Genomic DNA, 23,985 nt, shown 5'->3' with positions numbered 1-23,985 from the left:
TCCCCAGGCCAGGGATCAAACCTGCTTCACAACAGCAGCAATGCTGGATCCTTAACCCACTGAGCAAGGTCAGGGATCGAACCCGCAATCTCATGGTTCCTAGTTGGATTCGTTAACCACTGAGCCACGACGGGAACTCCCTAGGTTGGTTTTTTAAAAATCTACTTTTTAAATTTAATAAGGCATTCTGTTTTTATCACAAGAACTGTAGAAAACAGAGGAAAACTTATAGCCCAGAAACCATGACAGCTTTTAATAACTTAGGCAAGTGCTAACTTACAAAGGACCAATGGACCTAAGACTATCAGCTCTTGGGAAGTAAATGGCTCAGGAATTCTGGAACATAGCTCTGAATTCTGGATACAACTGATTTCTACTCGTCATCATAAATGCCCTTCCTCTCTTTCTCTCAAAATCTAAAAATCTTTTCCCATCAGCTTTCCCCCAACACACATACACACACACACACACAGAGCTATCTTAATGAGTGGAATTAAATTCAGGGATTCTAGTTATATTCTCTAATGTATCTGAGAAAAAAAAGTAAAATAAAAAATAAATAAAAACCAATAAAACCTTACGTCTAGAATTAACATTTTCAGCCGGACTTCACTTGTGTGGAACTGCTTTTATCTTCTGTCCCCTACTATTCCACCAATCTGTACAGTTCCAGGATGGGGATACAAGAGTAAAGTACATATTCCAGATCTTTTGCCTCTCTTAGACAATCACTAATTCTCTTCGTTCTCTATCCAAGTTTTTCTCCATCCTCTTTAGGTAGAGGTAGATGCACAAAAGAAGTGAAGAAAGGAGTTCCTGTTATGGTGCAACAAGATCAGCGTTTCCCCACAGCAGCAGGATGAGGTTCGACCACTGGCTTGGCACAGTGGTTTAAAGGATCCAGTATTGCCACAGCTGTGGCTTGGATGTGATTGCTGGTCCAGGAATCAGGATTTGGCCCATGAAGCAGCCACAAAAAAAAGGGGGGTGAGGAGTGAGGAACATGGAACTAGAGCTACTCTCTCACAAGTCTACCATCTTCACATAACCCTACATCTTTCCTCTAGCAATTACTACTTAACTATATTCCCCTGATGTTTAGAATTTATTAATTATAAGGTTCATTACTGAATCACTAACTTTAAAGAAAAACATTACCAAAATTAGAATTAAGAAAATATGGTATTGTGAGAATAATTTAAAGCTACCTCCGTCAATATGAAAATGTATATATAAACTGTTTCTGATGAAAGCAAATAGTAGCACAATCAAATTCCTTCTATAACTTATACCTTTTGTTCTAAGAGTGCCCTGCGGAGAGAGACCCTCTGTTCAAGTTCCCGAAGCTCTCGATCATGTTGTGCCTCAGCTTGCATCTTGATTTTGCTCTGATATGCATTTAACAGCTCCAGTTCCTGCTGCAGCTGCATCTTCAAAACCTGGCACTCTGCTTCCTGTGCTTCATCCAAACGTAGCTGAAAGAGAGGAAAGAAAAAGACATATCCTACTGTGAGATATCTATTCATGACCTATGGAAAGGAAGTGTGAGAAAAGATATTACTATTTTGTAGAAAACACAATTGTTCTCTCGTATCTTGGGGTGAACATCTCTGAAAAAAGGAAGGCACAGTAACCACTGATAATATTATGAAGATAAAAGCTATCATAAGCTATTTGGAGGATGCCTGAATAACCATATTTTCCTTAAGAAAAATCTACAATCTGATAAGGTGTTATAAGAGTGAATCTCTGCAATAGAAATAACTATAGAACTACAGCCTCCAGACCAAATCAGGGCAGTTGCCTGTTTAGTTAATTAATTTTATAATCCACTAGTTAAGAATGGCTTTGATTTTCATTTTATTTTACTTTATTTTATTGCTTTTTTAGGGCTACACCCGTGGCATATGGAGGTTCCCAGGCTAGGGGCTGAATTGAAGTTACAGCTGCTGGCCTATACCATGGCGCACGGCAATGCCAGACCCTTAACCCACTGAGTGAGGCCAGGGATCGAACCCGCAACCTCATGGTTCCTAGTTGGATTTGTTTCTGCTGTGCCACAACAGGAACTCCAGGAATGGCTTTTACATTTTATTTATTCTTTTTGGCCATGCCTATGGCATGCAGAAGTTCACAGGCCAGGGATCGAACCCATACCACAGCAGCAACCTGAGCCACTGTATTGACAATGCTGGATCCTTAACCTGCTGAGCCATGTGAGAACTCATAAATATATGTATAATTTAGGGCTGCACTTGAAGCATATGGAACTTCCTAGGCTAGGGGTCGAATCAGAGCTGCAGTTGCTGGCCTATGCCACAGCCATAGCAATGCCAGATCCCAGCCACAACTGTAACCAACACTACAGTTCATGGCAATGTCGGATCCTTAAGCCACTGAGTGGGGCCAGGTATTGAACCTGAATCCTCATACATACTAGTAGGGTTCATTAATGCTGAGCCACAACAGGCACTCCAGAACTCCTGTCTAAGGTGTGTATACTGTTTTGTCTTTTTAGGGCCATACATGCAGCATATGGAAGTTCCCAGGCTAGGGGTCAAATCGGAGCTGCAGCTGCTGGGCTATGCCATAGCCACAGCAACTTGGGATCCAAGCTGTATCTGTGACCTACACCAGAGCTCACGGCGACACTGGATCCTTAACCCACTGAGCAAGGCCAGGGATTGAATCCACATCCTCAGGGAAACTACTAGGGTTCGTTATACTGAGCCATGATAGGAACTCCCTGGAACTCCTATATTTTAAATGGCTCTATAAGTACCCATGTAATATACTCAATTTTATATCCTGGCCCACAAAACTTAAAGTATTTACCATCTGGTCTCTTAAGAAAAAGTTTGTGGAGTTCCCGTCGTGGCGCAATGGTTAATGAATCCGACTAGGAATCATGAGGTTGCAGGTTCAGTCCCTGCCCTTGCTCAGTGGGTTAACGATCCGGCGTTGCTGTGTCTCTGGCATAGGCTGGTGGCTACAGCTCCGATATGACCCCTAACCTGGGAACCTCCATATGCTGTGGGAGCGGCCCAAAGAAATAGCAAAAAAAAAAAAAAAAAGAAAGAAAAAGTTTGTAAAACTTACATAGAAAATATTTGTATTTGCATACACTAAAATGTGACCATTTAGATTCCCAATGTAGTATTACTCCTGCCCACTGCTTATCAAAGCTGCTGCTCTAATCTTGCTATACCATTGTGATGTGTGCTAAACACCTGAGAGGCACTGACAGAGTCAGTCTATTCAGAACCTTACATCTAAATGTATCAATGAGAATTCTATATAAACCATGCTTACTTCTAAGCAATACTGAAAACAAGAAAATACAGACCAGTGCCACTATTTTCCAGGCTGCAGGAGAGCTATCATCTCTAACTAGTACTTTAATTGCTAGGATTTCATTCGAGTGGTGCAAAGAAAGGGGCACTATATTCATCTTGTCTAATAAAAGCAAACTCACAGCTTGTGTGGAGAGCATTTCATTAATGCTATGGTCATACTGTTCAGCCAAGATGGCTAACTTCCGGGTTTGCTCTTCCTTGAGCCGTTTCAGAACAGCTTTGTGCTCACTCTTTGGTGTAGTTTCCAGTAGGTGATTTCTTAATGCTTTGTACTGTCTGGTTTGTATTTTGCAGGTGTCCTGAAACTGCTTTTTTATTTGGAGTTCTTTAGACTGGGAAGGAAAAAAAAAAAAGATGTATATAATCTTTAATATACGGCACATGGCTGATATAAAAATAAAGCTACTAGGAGAAAGAGAGAGGAAGACAAAAGGTCAAATCATAAGGTTTCAGGTACAGTACTTTTCCACTTTGCTATTAGGCCAGACCATTAGATTCTATGCATTTTTATAACAAAAACTCTAATTTAAACATTAGAATATTAAGAACCTCATTCTTATTTTTTGGTTGTACCTGCAGCATATGGAAGTTTCTGGGCCAGGGAGCGAACCCACGCCAATGCAGTTACAATGCCAGATCCTAAATCCTCTGCACCACAAGAATTCCAAGAACTTCATTTTTCATAAGATTTCAAGTAATACTATTATGCTAGTAAATTCAGTTATAGGTAAATATTAAAATTAACTTTGATTACTGTATATATTGATTATAGAAAATTAAAATGTATTCTCATGCATTAAAGTACAGTAGATGTAAAAGTAGTTTATTGGCCAGGCAAAACTTTATCAGATCTCTGAAGCAGAAAATAAGCATATTTGCTGTTCCTTATCTGAGACATCTTGCTCCAATTTCTTTCCTTTTTTTTTTTTGACCGCCCTGCAGTACATGGAGCTCCTGGGCCAGGGATAACATCCAAGCTGCAGCAGTGAACTAAGCAGCCAGATCCTTAATCTACTGTGCTGGGCCAGGGATCAAACCTATGTCCCAGCACTCCCAAGACATTGCCGACCCCCCATGAGCCACACAGCAGGAGCTCCTCCGATTTCTTTTAATGACAATCTCAACTCCAACTACAATAGTCTATGACAGATCCCAAATAAGTAAGGTATTAGTAACTGACTAATACTGCTATTATAACTGTCTTTTCCTTAAGGGGACAAACTATGTGAAGACATACTTAGTAAAGGCTTATTCTTTGAAACCACAAGCAAAAGCCTAAAAATCAGTCAAGCTAACCAATCTTTCAAAGGTCAAATAAAAGTTATAGGGCAAGGGGGGGGACGACAACCCTTCTTGGGGTAATGATAACAGACATGAACTACATAAATATTTCCGAGATAAAACAATTTGAGTTAAGAGACAGTAGATAAAGAAACAACAGGGTAGGCAATAGGTATGTATCCAATCCATTCCCTAGACATGGTACCCCAACCCCCCAAATCCTATCAACTTACATAAGTGCCCAAACTGAAGTCCCCCTACCCTCCTTTAAAGTCCTGAAGAAAGTTGGAACAGACACCTATTAATTAGGTAAATAAAAATGGGATAACCTGGTATTAAAATCAAGTCTTTTGCTCAAATTGAGTAAGCAGATAGAAATACATAACTAAAATGAACATGGTGATTTTCTTCCCTACTAAAGTAACAGAACATTCTCCTTAATGGAAAATCTTGAGGTCATTTGTCATCAGAAGGAGGCATTTATTCAATGTCTGACTGTGATTGTAAAACATTTTTCTCCTCACTTTTTGTATAGTATCTGTGAAGATAACACTAAGTTGACAAGCTTTCAAACTGAAAAGGTAATAAGAAGAAACAGAAAGGAATGGTTAGACACCAAACAACTCTATGCTAAGTCCTACAGAAATGGTTATATCAGCTTTATGGTATGACTACAAAAAACTAACAAGCTTTTGGTTTGGTTTACTGCTGGGTGCTGCTGACTTTAATACTATAATTAATTAATAATAGAGATATGTTATTTAAATAATATTTTGGTGGGAAATTGTCTGTTCTGTAGCCAAGAGAATATACCCCTCCATTACAAAGACAAAATAAATTTGAAAAATTGTTATCAATCTGGTTTTCTAAAGCAATGACTAAAGAAAGTTATGTGAGTAGTCAACATAAACTACTGCGAAATGATGTTAATTAGGTCTTCTGAAAACACAGCAAAGTGAAATTTTACTCAGGTTTGTAAGGAAAAGGTAAAAACATCTTAACTTTGCTTCTATACTTTGTTTAGGACAGCTTATTTGAGTGAAGTTGAGTGGGAATCAGAGGTACCATTGGGTGTGGTGTAGCTTCTAGATTTTGACACAGATTACTCCTGTGAATGAATTTCATTTTACTCCAGGACAGTAATTCAAGTAAGATCAAGAACCATTTTTAGAGTTCAATTAGTTTTAAAAAGGGGGTAGGTGTAAAAGTAAATACTGTGGGACCTGGGCTTCCTGGATTTAAGTAAGTTTAAACTATGTAGACATGTGCATATTAACTGACATGCTGCTATGGAGGTGAGCCTACACAGAGTGATGAGTTTTGTTTATTATGATTCATGTGAATATGCTCTTTTAAATATATATCACAAATCATAAACTTGGAAAATTTATTGGAATTGTTAACGCTGGTTAAATTTGGTGGTGGGGACTGTATGAGGTGGCTAGAGGGACAAGGAAAAAGACGGAAACCTTTACCTTTATAATATACTTTGGTGTCTTTTGAATTTCATACCATGTGAATGAATTCCTCTATACAAAGCAAATACAAAATTTAAAGTCCTTTGGTATTATATATCACTAATGCTTGTCTTTCCTTATTTGTTTGGGGGAGGGCATATACCAACTAGCTCCATTCTGATGTGCTAATTAAAAAATATACATAATCCAACTATTCATGTACATAAAAAAAAATTAAGCAGAATTAGAGTAATACTGTGATAACTCCACTAGTCCTCTTAAGATGAGTACAGACAATGAAAGGAGAGGAGGTAAAAAGGCATTTTTCATTCACTAGCTGCTGTACTGTACTGATTAGAAATTTACTCTTTCGTGAGGGGGATACAAATTACATTCAGAGCGAGTAAGATTCCAAAACTGGATTTCTTAGAACAAAAAAGAAGCCAATATGTTGGTATGTTAACAAGTAGACTATAATATCAGCACTGGACATGTGGGTACGTTAAAATAAGAATTTTGGTTCTTAGTTATGGCATTTCCCATAGTTAAAATTTTTTGTACTCTACTGAGAAATACACGTGCAAAAGTTGGTAGCTACAGACATCCATATTAAAACTAACTAAACATGCTTAAAATGAAAAGAAAAAAGTTTATTCAATTTTATCTTAGACTTTTACTGCTTATATGGATACCTTTTATCTCTTTTCCCTCTGTCAAGAAGCTTAGGCTAAAAGTACCTTCAGACTCTTAGGCTGTTGTCGAACCTCCATGACATGCTTTCGCCTCAGTTCTCGTTCTCTTCGCTTATTATATTCCAGCTGGTTAGTGAGCTCAGTTTGATGCTGCAATCTGATCAACTCACAGCGCATCTTCTGAATTGTGTTGAGGTGGCGGAACTCCAGTTCTTGCATAGATTCATGCTGTCGCAGCAGCATGGCATGCTCTAAGTCCTTTTGAGTCTGCCTTTTATTTAACTCCTAATCCGTAACACAAAAGACAAAGGTATAATTCATTGCTGTGCAATGCCCGAAAAAAAAAAAAAAATCCCAAGAAACAGACTAACCAGGAAATAGACGCAATCCTCAGATTCAATAATGACTGCCTAGTAAATATTAGATTTTATGATCTTTAGTGTAGTAAATGGGCAATTAGCAGCGCTAATCTAATTATTTTCATTTACTAGTCCATTAATACTATTTTATACAATAAATGTAAGACATATCAAATATGTTTGAAAAGGCTTAATGCCCTTCCTTCTTCCTTTCCTTCTTTATCTGTCTTCTGATTTTACATTTGAAGAGAACTTTGAATTTCTTTTTTTACTTTTTCAGCCGCACATGGAAGGTCCTGGGCCAGAGACTGAATTTGAGCTAAAGCAGCACCTACACTATTGCTACAGCAACACTGGGCCACGCTGGGGATCGAACCGGTGCCTCCACAGAGACAAGCCAGACCATTCACCCACTGCAACACAGCAGAAACTCCCTTTGAATTTCTTCAGAGTATCCTATTCAATTCTATTACATACAATACCCAGGACAGTGTAGTGGATAAGAACAAGGATTCTGGAGCGAGACTGCCTGTGTTCTAAATCCTGGCTCTAATACTTACAAGCACTACGTCCTTGCCTTAGTTATTTAAACTATCTGTGGTTCAGTTTCACCACTTTTCAAATGGAGATAAAAATATTTTGTTATTTCACAGATTTAATGCGAGGATGAACTGAGCTCATAAATGGAAAGTTCTCAGTACAATACCTAGAACATGATGCTCAATAAATGTTCTATTTCTTTTTTTCAGATGAAAAAGAACAAGTGCACAACACTCAAACAACGTAGAAGTCAAACCTGCCCCCTCTGCCTCTGCAAACCCTCTCTCCAGAAGCCAACATGTGGAGCAAATGCTCCCCAAACTTCCCCATGCTTATCATGAAACATCTATTATACAAAAACATGTAGTTTTAAAACTGAGTAACAATATACATTTTAGGGATGTAATGTGCTTTCTTCACCTAACAATATAATGGACTAGGACTCAGTGTTGCCAGTCTTTTAAACTGTTCTCTCTCTTTTTTTGTCTTTTTAGGGCTGCACTCATCGCATATGGAAATTTCCAGGCTAGGGGTTGAATCAGAGTTGTAGCCGCTGGCCTACACCACAGCCACAGCAATGCCAGATTTGAGCTGTGTCTATAACCTACACCACAGCTCATGGCAACACTGGATCCTTAACCCACTGAGTGAGGCCAGGGATCAAACCTGCATTCTCATGGATGTTAGTCAGACTCATTTCTGCTGAGTTACAATGGGAACTCCTAAACTGTTCTTATTTAATTGCTGCAACTGTTTTAATCTGAATTTCCTGAATTATCTGGAATTATTAGTGAATTTGAACAATTATGCTATATTTGAAGCTTATTATTATTATTTTTTTGCTTTTTAGGGCCGCATCAGCAGCATATGGAAATTCCCAGGCTAGGGGGTCCAATCGGAGCTATAGCTGCTGGCCTACACCATAGCCACAGCAACATCAGATCCAAGCCATGTCTGCAACCTACACCACAGCTCATGGAAATGCTAGATCCTTAATCCACTGAGCAAAGCCAGGGATTGAACACGCAATCTCATGGTTCTTAGTCGGATTTGTTTCCATTGCACCATGACGGGAACTCCTTGAAGCTTATTTTAAAGCACTATCAGAAATAAATTTATTTGTACTCACAGGTATTCCTGATAATGAGAATATTTGTTTTCACTGGCACAAGAGTTTCTACACTTGCCCAATTAATAATTACATGATTATAGGAGTTTCCGTCATGGCTCAGCAGAAACAAGTCTGACTGGCATCCATGAGGACACAGGTTCGACCCCTGGCCTCGCTCAGTGGGTTAAGGATCCCATGTTGCTATGAGCTATGGTGTAGGTCACAGATGTGGCTCAGATCTGGCGTTGCTGTGGCTGGGGTGCAGGCCAGCGCCTACATCTCCGATTCAACTCCCTAGCCTGTGGCTCTCCATATGCTGTGGGTGTGGCCATAAAAAGATAAAAAGAAAAAAAATTATGCAATTACAAAGTAAACCCAAGCACCTATGGCCAATAATCTATGACAAAGGAGTCAAGAATATAGAATGGAAAAAAGTCTCTTCAATAAGGAGTGTTGGGAAAACTGGACAGCTACATGCAAAAGAATGAAAATAGAATGTTCTCTAACACCATATACAAAAATAAACTCAAAATGGATTAAAGACTTAAATGTAAGACCGGATACTGTAAAACTCTCAGAGGAAAACACAGGCAGAATACCCTGACATAAACTATAGCAGTATCTTCTCAGATTCACCTCCTAATGACAATAAAAACTAAAATAAACAAATGGGACCTAATTAAACTTAAAAGGTTTTTCACAGCGAAGGAAACTATAAACAAAACAAAAAGACAATCCACAAATGGGAGAAAATATTTGCAAATGAAGGAACTGACGAGATCAATCTCTAAAATATACAAACATCTCCTCTGCTCAATATCAAAAAAACCCCCAAAGAATCCAATCAAAAAATGGGCAGAAGATCTAAAATAGACATTTCTCCAATGATGACATAGAGATGGCCAAAAAAATATGAAAAGATGTTCTATGTCACTAATTATTAGAGAAATGCAAGTCAAAACTACTATGATTACCACCAACCAGAATGGCCATCACCAAAAAGTCTACAAATAAAAAATTCTGGAGAGGGTGTGGAGAGAAGGGGACCCTCTTACACTGTTGGTGGGAATGTATACTCATGCAACCAGTATGGAAAACAATATGGCGGTTCCTCAAAAAATTAAAAACAGAACTACCAAATGATCCAGCAATCCCACTCCTGAGCATCTATCCAGAGAAAACTATAATTCGAAAAGATACATGCACCCCAATGTTCACTGCAGTACTTACAAGAGCCAAGACATGGAAGCAATCTAAATGTCTATCAACAGAAGAATGGAAAGAAGATGTGGTACATATACACTATGGAATATTACTCAGCCATTAAAAAAGAATGAAACAATGCTATCTGCAGAAACATGGATGGACCTAGAGACTATCATACTAAGTGAAGTTAGATAGTGGAAGAAAAACATCATATGATGTCATCTATATGTGGAATCTAAAAATAAGGACACAATTGAACTCATTTGCAAAATAGAAACAGACTCACGGACTTAGAACTCTACTCAGTATTGTGTGATAATCTATATGGGAAAAGAATCTCAGAGACAATGGATATGTATATATGTATGACTGGGTCACTTTGTTGTACAGCAGAAATTATCATAACCTTGTAAATTAACTCCAATAAAACAAAAAAAATTATGTGATTATAAAAATATGCTAAGTGGTAACACATATTTCATGGCACTCATTGCAAATCAAAAGGCATAAATTATCCAGTTAATTTTAACATATTTAAAAATGAATACTTCCCTCATCCACAGACTTAATATTTATTTAATAAATCCATATCGAATACCACTATGGGACAAATACTAGGGATATAAAGACCTAAACAAAACCAGTAATTTCATAAAACTTCTATTCTAGGCATGAAGAGAGTCTTCCCTCCTAAAAAAAGCATATGCGTGCAAGAGAGAGAAGTACAAAGAACATTCAAAAAAGGAAGAGGAGGACTGGTGATCAGGGAAGGCATTTCTGAGGAGGTGATATCTAAGATACCCGAAGGGAGGAAGATAACCCAGGGAAGAATAATTCAGGCTAAGGGAAGTACAAGTGCAAAGACTCTGAGGCTGGGAAGTGAGTGACGTACTTTCAGGAGAGATTCTGGTTTCAAACTTACCTCCCTGACAAGGTCCTGCTCTAAGTTATGTCGCCCAAGCAACATTCTTCTCTTGAAGCGACGGCATTCCAGCTCTAGGTATTGTCTCTGACGCCGTAGAAGATTAGCCTCTTCTTCTGCTTGGAAATGTTGTATGTTTTCCTTCTGCTTTGAAAGCCACTCCTGTTTTTCTTTTTTGGGGGTGCTCTGATTTTCATTCAGCTCCTGGCAACACAAAAGACAACTCAGCTCAAAATGTACAAAAATTAACTACGTGAATATACCATTTGATATCTGATACATTTAAATAAAAGTACTTGCGTCCTTTCTTTCTTTCTTTTTTTTTTTTGTCTTTTTGCTATTTCTTGGGCCGCTCCTGCGGCATATGGAGGTTCCCAGGCTAGGGGTCGAATCGGAGCTGTAGCCGCCGGCCTAAGCCAGAGCCACAGCAACGCAGGATCCGAGCCACATCTGCGACTTACACCACAGCTCACGGCAACGCCAGATCATTAACCCACTGAGCAAGGGCAGAGACCGAACCCGCAACCTCATGGTTCCTAGTCGGATTCGTTAACCACTGCGCCACGATGGGAACTCCAATTGTGTCCTTTCTAATGCTCAAGGCAGGACAATGACCTTAAGGAGGTGGCTAGTATTTTCCTATTCTTGAGTTACGCATGAAGTAGGACAGAAAAACAGAAATGTATACTAGAACACATGCATATCTTTCAGTTTTACACAGCCACACCTATGATGGTTCCTAGTTTTGTTTTGGCCACACTCAGAGCATGTGGAAGTTCCTGGGCCAGGGATCAAACCTGTACCACAGCAGCAACCCAACCCACTGTAGTGACGATGGATACTTAACCCGCAGAGCTACACAGGAACTCCAAATTGTTCCTAGCTTTAAAAGCGTACAATATTGGTAAACGAAATAAAACATATTTTTCTTTAAATCCTTCCCAAGAAGAGACAAAAGGCTTTCAGATAAAAAAGACTTCTATGAATTAAAATTAGGGCTAAAATACAACTATGTGTCACTTCTTGGTTTCTGACATTCTAAATATTAAGCTTTTGGCAATATTATGGATGGACTCAATATAAAAGAATTAAGAATTAAATGGAAAATCAACAAAAACATGGGAAAACAGAGATCTTTGTGAAAGGTATTTAATACCAGGCATTAATAACCACTAAATAAATCAAAACCAGTGCTTTTGTATAGCATTTAAAATATTATTTGGAGTTCCCATTGTGGCTCAATGGTAGTGAATGCCACTAGTAACCACAAGGATGTGGGTTCAATCGTGGTCTCACTCAGTAGGTTAAAGATCTGGTATTGCCATGAGCTGTGGTGTAGGCTGCAGGTCTGGAGTTGCTGTGGCTGTGGTGTAGGCCAGCAGCCATAGCTCTGATTCAACGTGTAGCCTAGAAACGTCCATACGCCATGGGTTCAGCCCTAAAAAGATTAAATAAGTAAATAAAACATTATCTTACAAACAACCTAAATGAAAACGTATTTATATTAGGCAAGATGAGAACACTGGCAATGCACTAAATGAAGCAAATTCTAGAAAGATAATACTAATATATTTTCAACCTAAAAAGCATCAATATGGGAGTTCCCGTGATGGCGCAGTGGTTAACGAATCCGACTAGGAACCATGAGGTTGCGGGTTCGGCCCCTGCCCTTGCTCAGTGGGTTAACGATCCGGCGTTGCCGTGAGCTGTGGTGTAGGTTGCAGACGCGGCTCAGATCCCGTGTTGCTGTGGCTCTGGCTTAGGCCGGTGGCTACAGCTCCGATTCGACCCCTAGCCTGGGAACCTCCATATGCCGCAGGAGCGGCCCAAGAAATAGCAACAACAATAACAACAACAAAAACACAAAAAAGACAAAAAAAAAAAAACATCAATATTGCAAATGACATAAGTGAGCCATCTTTCCTAAGTATAAGATAATTTTTCAGAGACTATTAACTTTATGGTCCTTTCCCTGTTTTTTAAGAAAGAGATCAATTATTTTTTTTTCAGGGCTGCATCTGCAGCATATGTAAATCCCCTGGCTAGGGGTTGAATTGGAGCTTCAGCCGCTGGTCTATGTGAGATCCATTCTTTATAACTTTAGTTCATCAGATATTCAAACACCTTTTCTTTTTTGCTTTTTAGGGCCACACCCACAGCATATGGAGGTTCCCAGCTAGGGGGTCGAATCAGAGTGACAGCTGCCGGCCTAAGCCGCAGCTGCAACAATTCAGGATCCGAACATAGCTCATGGCAATGCTGGATTCTTAACCCACTGAGTGAGGCCAGGGATCGAACCCCGCAACCTCGTGGTTACCAGCTGGGTTCACTTCTGCTGCACCACAATGGGAACTCCTTCAAACACATTTTTAAAAATCACAGAAATTAGCAGTTCTCAACTTAAGGGCATATGTGTACATGGGAAGAGACAAGGCACATACATGAAGAATCACCTGAGTATCTTTTTCAAAATCTTTTGCTAGGGAACTTACCCACAAAGATTCTACTATGTACATTCCTCTACGCTAAAAATCATTATTTTAAATGAAATGTAGCTTCTAAAAGAAAAAGAATTAGTTGGGCTACATGTTATATGCTTAAAGGATTATCTAAAGCAATGCAACCATAAAACTAAAATTTCATTTCACTGGGAAATGGATCTGTAAAACTGCATTTTGTTGAATATTTACTTACAACTGGCAATCCTATTTACAATATTTTCAAACCCAATTTGCTAGTATAGATTTCACATCTTTTTTATTATAGTCATGGAAGCGTACTGCAGGTTACACCTTTTAGAGTTAAAAAAATCTTTTCAGTGAAGCTCAGTTGGCAGCAATTTTAGAACCAACATGTCTGTAAAAAGACATATACATATCTGATTATAAACCATGTTCCTACACAAAAGCATTGCTAGCAAAGAGATTCCTATTATTTTATCAAGATCAATTTATCAGTACCCTAATAATTAGTTACAAGGACTAAAAATTTCAATTTGGCTGTAAAAGGGGGTCTAAATTGAGACATATCATTTTTCTGTCCTAACTACTATCTAAAATAAATAACCCCTTTAAGAAACTGCTTGGAACAATCAAGCCTTTCTTCAAAGTTAAGATTACATCTGCTTTTTTTTTTTTTGTCTTTTTAGGGACGCACCTGCAGCATATGGAGGTTCCCACACTAGGGGTCTAATGGGAGCTGTTGCTGCCAGCCCACTCTAGATCCAAGCTGCATCTAGGACCTACACCACAGGTTCATGGCAATGCTGGATCCTTAACCCACTGAGCGAGGCCAGGGATTGAACCCACAACCTCACGGTTCCTAGTCAGATTCGTTTCCACTGCGCCACGACAGGAATTCCAGATTACATCTGCTTTTAAAAGAAGTTCAGGAGTTCCTGTTGTTGCTCAGCGGAAACAAATCTGACTACCATCCATGAGGATGAAGGTTCGATCCCTGGCCTCACTCAGTGGGTTAAGGATCCAGTGGGGCCATGAACTGTGGTGTAGGTCATAGACAAGGCTCAGATCTGGTGTTGCTGTGGCTGTGGTGTGGGCCACTGGCTACAGCTCCTATTTGACCCCTAGCCTGTGAACTTACATATGCCACAGGTTCGGCTCTAAAACGAAAAAAGAAAAAAGTTAAAAAATGCAGCACACAGAGGGCAAATAAATATGAAATCATGGTGTTATGAAAGAAGTATCACTGTGTTTTGCTATTTAAGGAAATGCAATGAGCAAATATGCCTCTTATCATTACTCTATGTTAAAACTGGAATAAGAACAAATTATAGTTATCTTCTGAGTCTACTTTTAAAAAAGGGAATGTGTGGCTTCTCACAGCTCAAGTATTTTATTTCTTTTGAGTCAGTTATTTAGTAAGTACATAGGAAAGTTATTATAAATAAAATATAATTTTTAGGAGTGATACTTTTTAGATCCTACTCAACTGAGGATTGCAGTCTATTGAAGAGTAACTGATAACAATCAATGCCTTCATTCAAATTGGTATACATCACAAGCAACAAAAGAAAAATTTATCCTAATAGTTCTCTGAATTGATAAACATAAATACATATTTGATTTAGCCTAATGATTCTATGAGTTGATCACTATCACTAGATAAAATCGGTAAAGAGATAACTGGCTTGAAAATTTTTGTAAGTACCTCATGGACTTCCCATGTGGCTCACAATGTAACTACTCAGCATTGCTTCTACAGTGGCTGTGGCTTGACCCCTAGCTCAGGAACTTGTTTAAAAAAAAAAAAAGTACCTCTTTAAGCTGTTCTTTTCGAAGTTTATATTCTCTTTTCTGGGACTCCAAAAAGCTGTTCAATTCTTTCTTCTGTTGGGCCTGAATATGTTGCTGAAATTTTTTCTCTTCATTGGCCATCACTTTAGCCTATACAAAATTTAAACAAATGGATCAAATTAAATAAATAGACTGATTCAAAGCAGCAGTTTAATACATACCACTAAGGATATTTTTTCCCCCTAAAAACATAAAATCAGTATAAGCACTACTAAAATAAGAATATCCAAATTATTAAGTATTATTCAGCATCCTTATCATTTGAATTTCAGAGAACCAATAAAATGGAATTCATCTTTAAAATGGTGATCTTTTACAGAATCAAAATGTTCTCACCTTTCTAAAAACATTTAACAAGAATAGCCCTTTCTCAGTAAGAAAAATACATATTTATTCACAAATATATTAGATCATGATTTTTCATCTGGATTGACTTATATATTAAGTAATATAATACATTCATCTTCAACTTAAACTCTGACCTTTTATATATTAAACTATATGACAATGTTAGATATATGTATCATACTGTTTTATTTCTGATTATATATGTAAGGTATATTTATTGTAGATCATTTAAGAAATATAGAAAAACACCAAGGGAAAAAACTTACAGGATTTTAGCAACAAGAGACAACCAACATAAATACATTGGTGCACACCCTTCCTAATTTTTTCTCTTTTTATTTCTTTGCTTTTTAGGGCTGCGCCTGAGGCATATGGAAGTTCCCAGGCTGGGGGTCAAATCAGAGCTGCAGCTGCCGGCTTACACCACAGCCACAGCAACTTGGGATCCTCAACCCAGTGAGCAAGGCCAGGGATCGAACCTGCATCCTCCTCTTGGATACTAGTCAGGTTTGTTAGCAATGAGCCACGTCGGGAACTCCCACATACCTACATTTTAAATAAATATGTGCAATCATATTGTACATCCTATTTCATGAATTGTTTTTCTAAATATATTAATAGCTGACCCTTCCCAAGTTATTATAAATACTATCCAATGCCCAATAGAACTCTAAATATCTATACACTCTTTTACCAAAGTACTTCAAAGTCAAATATTTATTTACTCCATAAATTATTCTGTCAAATTCTGTACTATTATGAAAGAGCAGTTCTTTTTTTGGGGCATTGATGAACAGGGTAACCATGATAAATAATGCCTCAGATGTATTTCTAGTTATTGTGTGAATTTACTGAGAAGCTTACATTTTACTTGACAGATTGACTATCAAAGTAAAATTTAACTGATGGGATATCAAAAACATTAGAAGGTTTCATATTAAAATGCTGCTATAAATTTAAAAAAACAAGCAGAGAAGAAAATCATGAATGATTTTTTGAGACCCATATCACCTGCTGATAGATGATTAACAAACTCCTCAGATACTCAGGGTACCGAGGGCCTAGAATGGTTGCATGACTTACCCACAGTGATACTACAAAAGTATCACTCTCAGGAAATAATCTCACATCTGTTAGTTCCCAGACTCAGTACTTGATATTATACATGTCATACATAAATTTTTCTTCTTGTCCCCAACTGATGTGCTTGGTTTTGGAGAAAAGATATCCTACCACCAAAATGCCATCTTGGTTAATTCTGAGATAGTTAACGAGGTAGAATAAATAAATTATTAATACTGAATCAGCCACCTCTTTTTCCATAGCAGCCTGATGTTTCTTGATAAGTTTCTCCATTTCTGCAGCAAAATTATTACGCTGTGTTTCAAGATCTTTGTCTAATCTAAGGCGATGTTCATCCATCTCAGCCTTTAGCTTATTTTCCAGAGTCATTAGCTGCTTTTGATGTTGTCGCCTCATTCTCTTATAGCCAGACATCTGTTCTCTAAGTTCAGAGTCCTGCTCATGTTCTTGCATTTGCCTTGTAACCTAGGCACAAAAACAGTGGAGAGAAAAGAATAAAATACAGCAAAACATTTTTCTTTTAGAAGCATTTTAGACCACTCTACTATTAATTACGTAGGCAATTACTGTAAGAGATTCCAGCAAGCAGTTTCCAATTAAATTTCCAGCAAGTTATTTTTTTTTCTTTTCTTTTTCGGGCTGCACCTGTGGCACATGGAGGTTCCCAGGCTAGGGGTCGAATTGCATTGAACCTGGATACTAGTCATTTTGGTATCTACTGAGCCACAACAGGAACTCCCTCCAACAGGTCTTTTAAAGAAATAGGCTGGTTCTAAAATTTTTATGAGAACGTAAAGGACCTAAAATGGTCAATCTTGAGGGGAAAAACAGTTGGAAGATACACATTTCAGTAATCAGTGTGCTACTGGTGAAAGGATAGGTTGCATAGATCAAAGCAACAGAATAAAAGATGGAAGTAGACCAGCACATATTTAGTCAATTGATTTTCCAACAAAAAGTCAAGTTAATTCAAAGAGGAAATAATGTATTATCATCAAATTCTCTTTAAACAACTGGTTCTCTGTATATAAAAACAAAAATCTTGACTCCTATATCACTCTATATACAAAAATTACTTTGAAAAGAATCATTTGACATAAACACAAAACCCAGAGTCATAAAACAGAAGAAAACATCTTCATGACCCCAGGGTAGGCAAGTATTTCTTGGGCTGGACACAAAAAGCACTGACAATAAAGAAGAAAAATGGAAAAAAGAAAAAAAAAGGAGAATAAAAAAGAAAAAAGGTACAAGTTGGATTTTTTGAGGCCAAATTCATGTATTTATTTAAAAATTTTTTTTGTCCTTTTAGGGCCACATCCGTGGCATATAGAGGTTCCCAGGCTAGGGGCTGAATCAGAGCTGTAGCCACTGGCCTACACCACAGCTCATGGCAACATCAGATCCTTAACCCACTGAGCGAGGCCAGGGGTTGAACCTGCGTCCTCACGGATACTAGTCAGATTCGTTTCTGCTCAGCCATGACGGGAACTCCAAAACTAATTTAAAACTATATGAACAACTCAGTAGCATTTAGTACATTCACAATGTCAGGCAACCACAACCTCTATCTAGTTGTGAAACACTTTTATCACCTCAGAAGAAAACCTTGCACCTGTTAATGCAGCTGCTCTTCCTTTTCCCTTTCTGGTAACCACCAATCTATTTTCTATCTTTATGGATTTATCTTTTCTGGATAGTTCATATAAATAGAGTCATGTAATACATGACCTTTTGTGTCTGGCTTCTTTCATTTAGCATGTTTTCAAGATTCATCCATTGTTGTATGGCATGTATCAGTACTTCAATTCTTTTTATAGCTAAATGATACTCTATTATTTGTGTGCACCATAATTTATCCATTCATCCACTGGTAAACATCCATGCTACTTCCACCTTTTTGGCATTGTGAACAGTGCTGCTGTGAACTTATACTTATTTGAGTACCTGTTCTTTGTTTTCTTTCTTTTTTTAAAATTTTATGGCTGCACCCGTGGCATACGGAAGTTCCCAGGCCAGGGATTAAATCAAAGCTGCAGCTGCTGGATCTTTTACCCCCTGTGCCAAGCTGGGGAAGTTTTCAGGCTAGGGGTCAAATTGGAGCTGCAGCCACCAGCCTACACCATAACCATAGCAATGCAGGATCCGAGCCTCATCTGTGACCTACACCACAGCTCACGGCAACAATGGATCCTTTAATGCACCAAGTGAAGCCAGGGCCAAACCCACATCCTCATGGATACTATCTGGGTTCGTTACCACTGAGCCACAACAGGAACTTCCTTTTACCTATATTTTAATTGGGTTGTTTAAATTGGAATTTAAAACTAAAAAATTGTAACCTCTTATCAAGATAAGAAAAAGACTAGGTAAATCACAGATGAAGAAAAAATAATTGCAAGATATATGAGATATAATACTTGTTTCTCTATATAAAGAACTCCGAGGAGTTTCCCAGTGGCCTAAGAGTTAAATGATCTAGTGTTGTCTCTGCTATAGGCCTGGATTCAATTCCCGGCCCAGGAACTTCTGCATGCCATGGGCATGACTGAAACAAAACAAAACAAAACAAAAAGAACTCCTACAAATCAATATTAAAAATATGAACATCTAAATAAGAAACCAGGCAAAAGACCTGAAGAGATACTCTATTAAAGAAGATATATGAACAGACAATAAGCACATGAAAAGGTGCTTATTATGACATCTTTAATCATAGGGAAATGCAAAAATACCCCAAAAACCCACTATGGGATTCCATTTCACACCCACTATAATGGCTAAAATAAAAAAGACTGACAACACCAAATACTGGAGAGGATATGGAACAGTTGGAACTCTTATACACTGCTGATGGGCACATGAAATGGTATACCCATTCTGGAAAACTGCTTGACAGTTTCTTAGAAAGTTAAACACACACACACACCCATGGCCCAGCAATTCTACTTTTTTCTTTCCTTTTTTTGGTCTTTTAGAGTCACACCCACAGCATATGGAGGTTCCCAGGTTGGGGTCTAATCAGAGCTACAGCCACCAGCCTACACCAGAGCCACAGCAACGCCAGATCCGAGCCTCATCTGTGACCTATACCATAGCTCACGGCAACACCAGAACCTGAACCCACTAAGTAAGGCCAGGGATTGAATCCACAACCTCATGGTTCCTAGTGGGATTTGTTTCCGCTGTGCCATGATGGGAACTCCAATTCTACTCTTTTTTATCCCCCCTTTTTTGGCTGTCCTGCGGCATATGGAGTACCCAGGACAGGGATCAGATCCAGACCTACACAGCAGCTGTGGCAACACAGGATGCCCAGCCCACTGGGCTAGGCTAGAGATCTGAACCTGTGCCCCAGAGCTCCAGAGACGCCTCTGAGATCCAGTTGTGTCACTTGGGAACTCCAGCAATTCTACTCAAAGATTTGTATAAGAATGTTTACAGCAACCTATATGCAAAGCCCCAAATGAGAATCAAGCCAAGTGTTTATCAACAGAAGAATGGATTTTAAAATTTGGGTATAGACACACAATGGAAAACTATTTACAGTAATAAAAAAGAATGAACTTTGACGAACATAATATAGATGGATTTCAAAAACACTGAGTATATTCTTTGTGGGGTTCTTTTGTGGCATAAAAGGTTAAGCATCTGGCTTTATCACTGTAGTGGCTTGGGTTGCTGCTGTGGCAAGGGTTCAATTCCTGGCCCAGGAATTTCCATACTATAAAAAAAAAAAAAAAGGCACATTCTGTGTGATTGCATTTATATGAAATCCAAAAATAGTTAAAACTAACAGTAGTGAAGAGACAGAAAATGGTGGTCATGAGAGTAGAGAACTGACTAGAGGACAGTATGAGGGAACTTTCTGGGATAACAAGAAATTTTAATCTTTTTTTTTTCCCTTTTCTTTTTATGGCCGCACCTGAGGCATATGGAAGTTCTCAGGCTAGGGGTCTAATTGGAGTTGCAGCTGAGGTCTATGTACACCACAGCCTGGCAACACCAGATCTGAGCAGCATCTGCAACCTATGCCAGAGCTTGTGGCAACGCTGGATCCTTAACTCACTGAGCAAGGCCAGGGATTGAAACTGCATACTCACAGAGAGAGCATCAGGTCCTTAATTCACTGAGCCATAATGGGAACTCCAAATCTTTTTTTTTTTTAAATTGATGGTTAACATAGTATGTACCACTAAAAACTTCAAATTGAATACCAAAGATCTATGCATTTTACTGTATGAAAAAAATTCAAGGCAGAAGAAATTACACTGAGATATGGTAATAATACTGAATAATACAGCTATGTTTATCTTTGTACACAAATCTACCTATTCTCTTAATGTTTTATTTGAAATAAATGGAATTATTAGACTTAAGGATATGGATCTTAAAGTCTTCTAAATCTATAACATAAGAGTACCTTTAATTATTCTGAGAGCCAAAATTTGAGATAGAAGACTTGCTTGGGAAACATTTAATATATGCCAAGTAATACGTCTTCCCAGGAGCTGGGCCCCTATCCAGGTATTTATTTTAAAAGTCATGAAAAAATTAGGCAATCTTTGCTACTTGCTATCTTCAAAGAGTTATTTACATGTTATAGAATAGTGGAATGACTTGACTTTTGGTGGAAGATGGTGTTCTTTTTTTTTGTCTTTTTGCCTTTTCTAGGGCCGCTCCTGCAGCATATGGAGGTTCCCAGGCTAGGGGTCGAATCGGAGCTGTAGCCGCTGGCCTACACCAGAGCCACAGCAACTCGAGATCTGAGCCGCGCCTGTGACTTACACCACAGCTCACGGCAACACCGGATCCTTAACCCACTGAGCAAGGCCAGGGATCGAACCCGCAACCTCATGGTTCCTAGTCAGATTCATTAACCACTGTGCCACAAGGGGAACTCCGAAGATGGTGTTCTTGACCCCAAATGTCATTCAGATTCATGGGTCACAACAAAGGATTCATAAAATCTGCTAGTTGATAACTCAGATAACTCCCATAGATTTTTTTTCTTTGTCATATTTTCTAATAACCTATTTTTCCTTTGATATCTCAATGTAATTTCTTTCTAACCCTCCTATTCTTTGTTATGTTTTCATCCTATATACCTGAGTGATCGGGGTTAAAAATACCCCAGTATAACAACATCCTTATAATGGATAAATAATCCACTTTTATTACTTGGGAAATCAGAAGAACAACATTTTGAGTTTATCAAATTGGATTACTAGGTATTTCCTAAACACCCTCCCTCATTTTGGTTAGCCTGTCTAATCCTAGGTGGAAATAACATTTTTCCTCTCTCCTGTGCCTAAAACTAGTCATTATTAAAAGCTCAAATGATTTGTTTTATAAATACTTCCTTTATGCCCCGAATCAAAGGTTATATGAATTCCTATTTAGTACCGTGCAGCCCTCTTAAGCATTTAATATATTCTAATATATTAGTTATCTGTGTGTACAACCTCTTTTTTTTTTTTTTTTTTTGGCAGCACCCACAGCATACAAAAATTCCTGGGCTAGGGAATGAACCCATGTCACAGCAATGACCCAAGCCACCTTAGCCACAACAGTGACAACATAGATCCTCACCCCAGGAGGCCACCAAGGAACTCTTCTGTGTATACATCTGTGTACAATTCTTGAAGACATTATTGGCTTAATGTCTCACAGAGTGCTTTGTATAATATCTTTCTCATAAAAGGTAGTTAAATGTTGAATAAATATCTTGCAAAATAAACCAAATACAGGGGGAAAAAAAAAAAAAAGAAAAGAAGATACAATTATACTACAGCATAGATGCCAAAGCCCAAAATGAAAAATATACTCCTAATTCAGGGTAGTACATACCAGTGATGCTGTCCGAATAGTAGCAAAGTGTTCTCGATTACGGTAGTGTGATTTATGACGAGATACTTGGGGCGGAGACTGTGGATCTGATGCCCTTGTTCTAGGATCTCCCTCTTCTCTGTAATTTTCTTCCTCCTAAGCCAAGAAAAGAGACAATAGTGTCTGAGGTGAACAAATACAGTTCATGTGAACTTTCAGGAAAACTGAAGTTTAAAGACAACTTGATCAATAAATTTAAGACATAATTTAAACAGCAAAAACAAAAATTGCAGATGCTGACATTTTACTTTCAATATAATTTGAATCAGGAGACATTATTTCCTCTGTATGAAACAGCACACAGATTCAGGATAAAGAAACGTTTAAGGCTAGATTTATATAGTACTCATTAAAAGCAAAATTTAAAAGCTTTACTATAACTTAAAGATAATAAAACATGCAGCCAAAATTTTAAATAGAAGTAATAAAATTAATTACTCTAGGCCTATTGGGTTTTATTTCATTTTTTCTTTTTAGGGCCGCACCTGCGGCATATGGAAATCAGCAGGCTAGTGGTCAAACTCAAGCTGCTGCTGCCAGCCTATGCACAGCCATAGCAACACTGGATCTGAGCTGCATCTGCCACCTACATGGCAGCCTGCAGCAGCACAGGATCCTTAACCCACTAAGCGAGGCCAGGGATGGAACTATGTCAGATTCTCAACCCCCTAAGCCACAGTGGGAAATCCTGCCTTTTGGGTTTTAGAAGTAGTAATATAGCTTAAAAAATCTTTATAATACTTTTGCCATTTGCCCAAGATAAGCAAACAAAAAATAGTTATAAAAATTTTAAGAACTGTTGTTTTTCCTTATGTATACCTTAGTTCATTAACTGAAGTCAATTAGCAAACAACTAATTGTGGAAATAAACTTTCTTATGGCTGATCCTCTTGCCTAAGAATGTAACAATTAAACATGGATTTTCCCCTAAATAATACAACTACTTAACTAAGTCATTCTTAAAAGCTTTGTGTGTGTTAAAATTATTTGTAATATAAAATTTACCATTTTAATCATTTTTACATGCACAATTCAGTGGTGTTAATTATATTTTCAATGCTGTGAAACCATTACTACTATTTCCAAAACTCTGCCATCACCCCAAATGGAAACTCTACACCCATTAGCAAAAACTCCCTTTTTCATCCTCCACTTGGTCTCTGGTAACCTCTTACCTATTTTCTGTCTCTGTGAATGCCTATTCTAGACACTTCATGCACTGGAATTGTACAATATTTTCTTTTTACATATCACTTAGCATAATATTTTCAAGGTCACTCATGTTGCTGTAGCAGTACCAGAAATTCTTTCATTTTTATAGATGAATAAAATTCATTATATGTATATACCATGGGTTTGTTTATCCATTCATCCATCTATTGAGAACACCTGGTTTGTTGTACATTTTAGCTATTGTGCCTAACAACT

At 38.1% G+C, this 23,985-nt stretch overlaps 1 protein-coding gene and 1 long non-coding RNA gene across 2 annotated transcripts in view; one reads left to right on the top strand and one right to left on the bottom strand.

Annotated features, from left to right (window-relative positions):
* The window catches only part of TAOK1 (TAO kinase 1), a 150,846-nt gene that overhangs the window by 14,945 nt on the left and 111,916 nt on the right, over positions 1–23,985 (bottom strand). The window contains exons 13-19 of the mRNA XM_003483075.5: positions 22,519–22,653; positions 16,897–17,133; positions 15,199–15,327; positions 10,925–11,128; positions 6,832–7,071; positions 3,476–3,688; positions 1,293–1,475 (exon numbers count right to left, since the gene is read on the bottom strand). Of these exons, the coding sequence (XP_003483123.1) occupies positions 1,293–1,475; positions 3,476–3,688; positions 6,832–7,071; positions 10,925–11,128; positions 15,199–15,327; positions 16,897–17,133; positions 22,519–22,653 (1,341 nt within the window). The remainder of the gene's footprint in view (positions 1–1,292; positions 1,476–3,475; positions 3,689–6,831; positions 7,072–10,924; positions 11,129–15,198; positions 15,328–16,896; positions 17,134–22,518; positions 22,654–23,985) is intronic.
* LOC146398286 (uncharacterized) lies at positions 3,679–8,094 on the top strand. Its single transcript, XR_014821697.1, has 2 exons — positions 3,679–3,809; positions 7,895–8,094. It is a non-coding gene; the product is annotated as an uncharacterized LOC146398286 (long non-coding RNA).

Source organism: Sus scrofa, chromosome 12 (genome assembly GCF_054392235.1).
Source record: "Sus scrofa isolate SSC_HxYL_T2T_F1_AM1 chromosome 12, Sscrofa_HxYL_maternal_Yorkshire_Landrace_v2.0, whole genome shotgun sequence".
NCBI classification, from domain to species: domain Eukaryota; kingdom Metazoa; phylum Chordata; class Mammalia; order Artiodactyla; family Suidae; genus Sus; species Sus scrofa.
The sequence above is the reverse complement of the archived record's forward strand: the minus strand, read 5'-3'. Positions and strand labels throughout refer to the sequence as shown.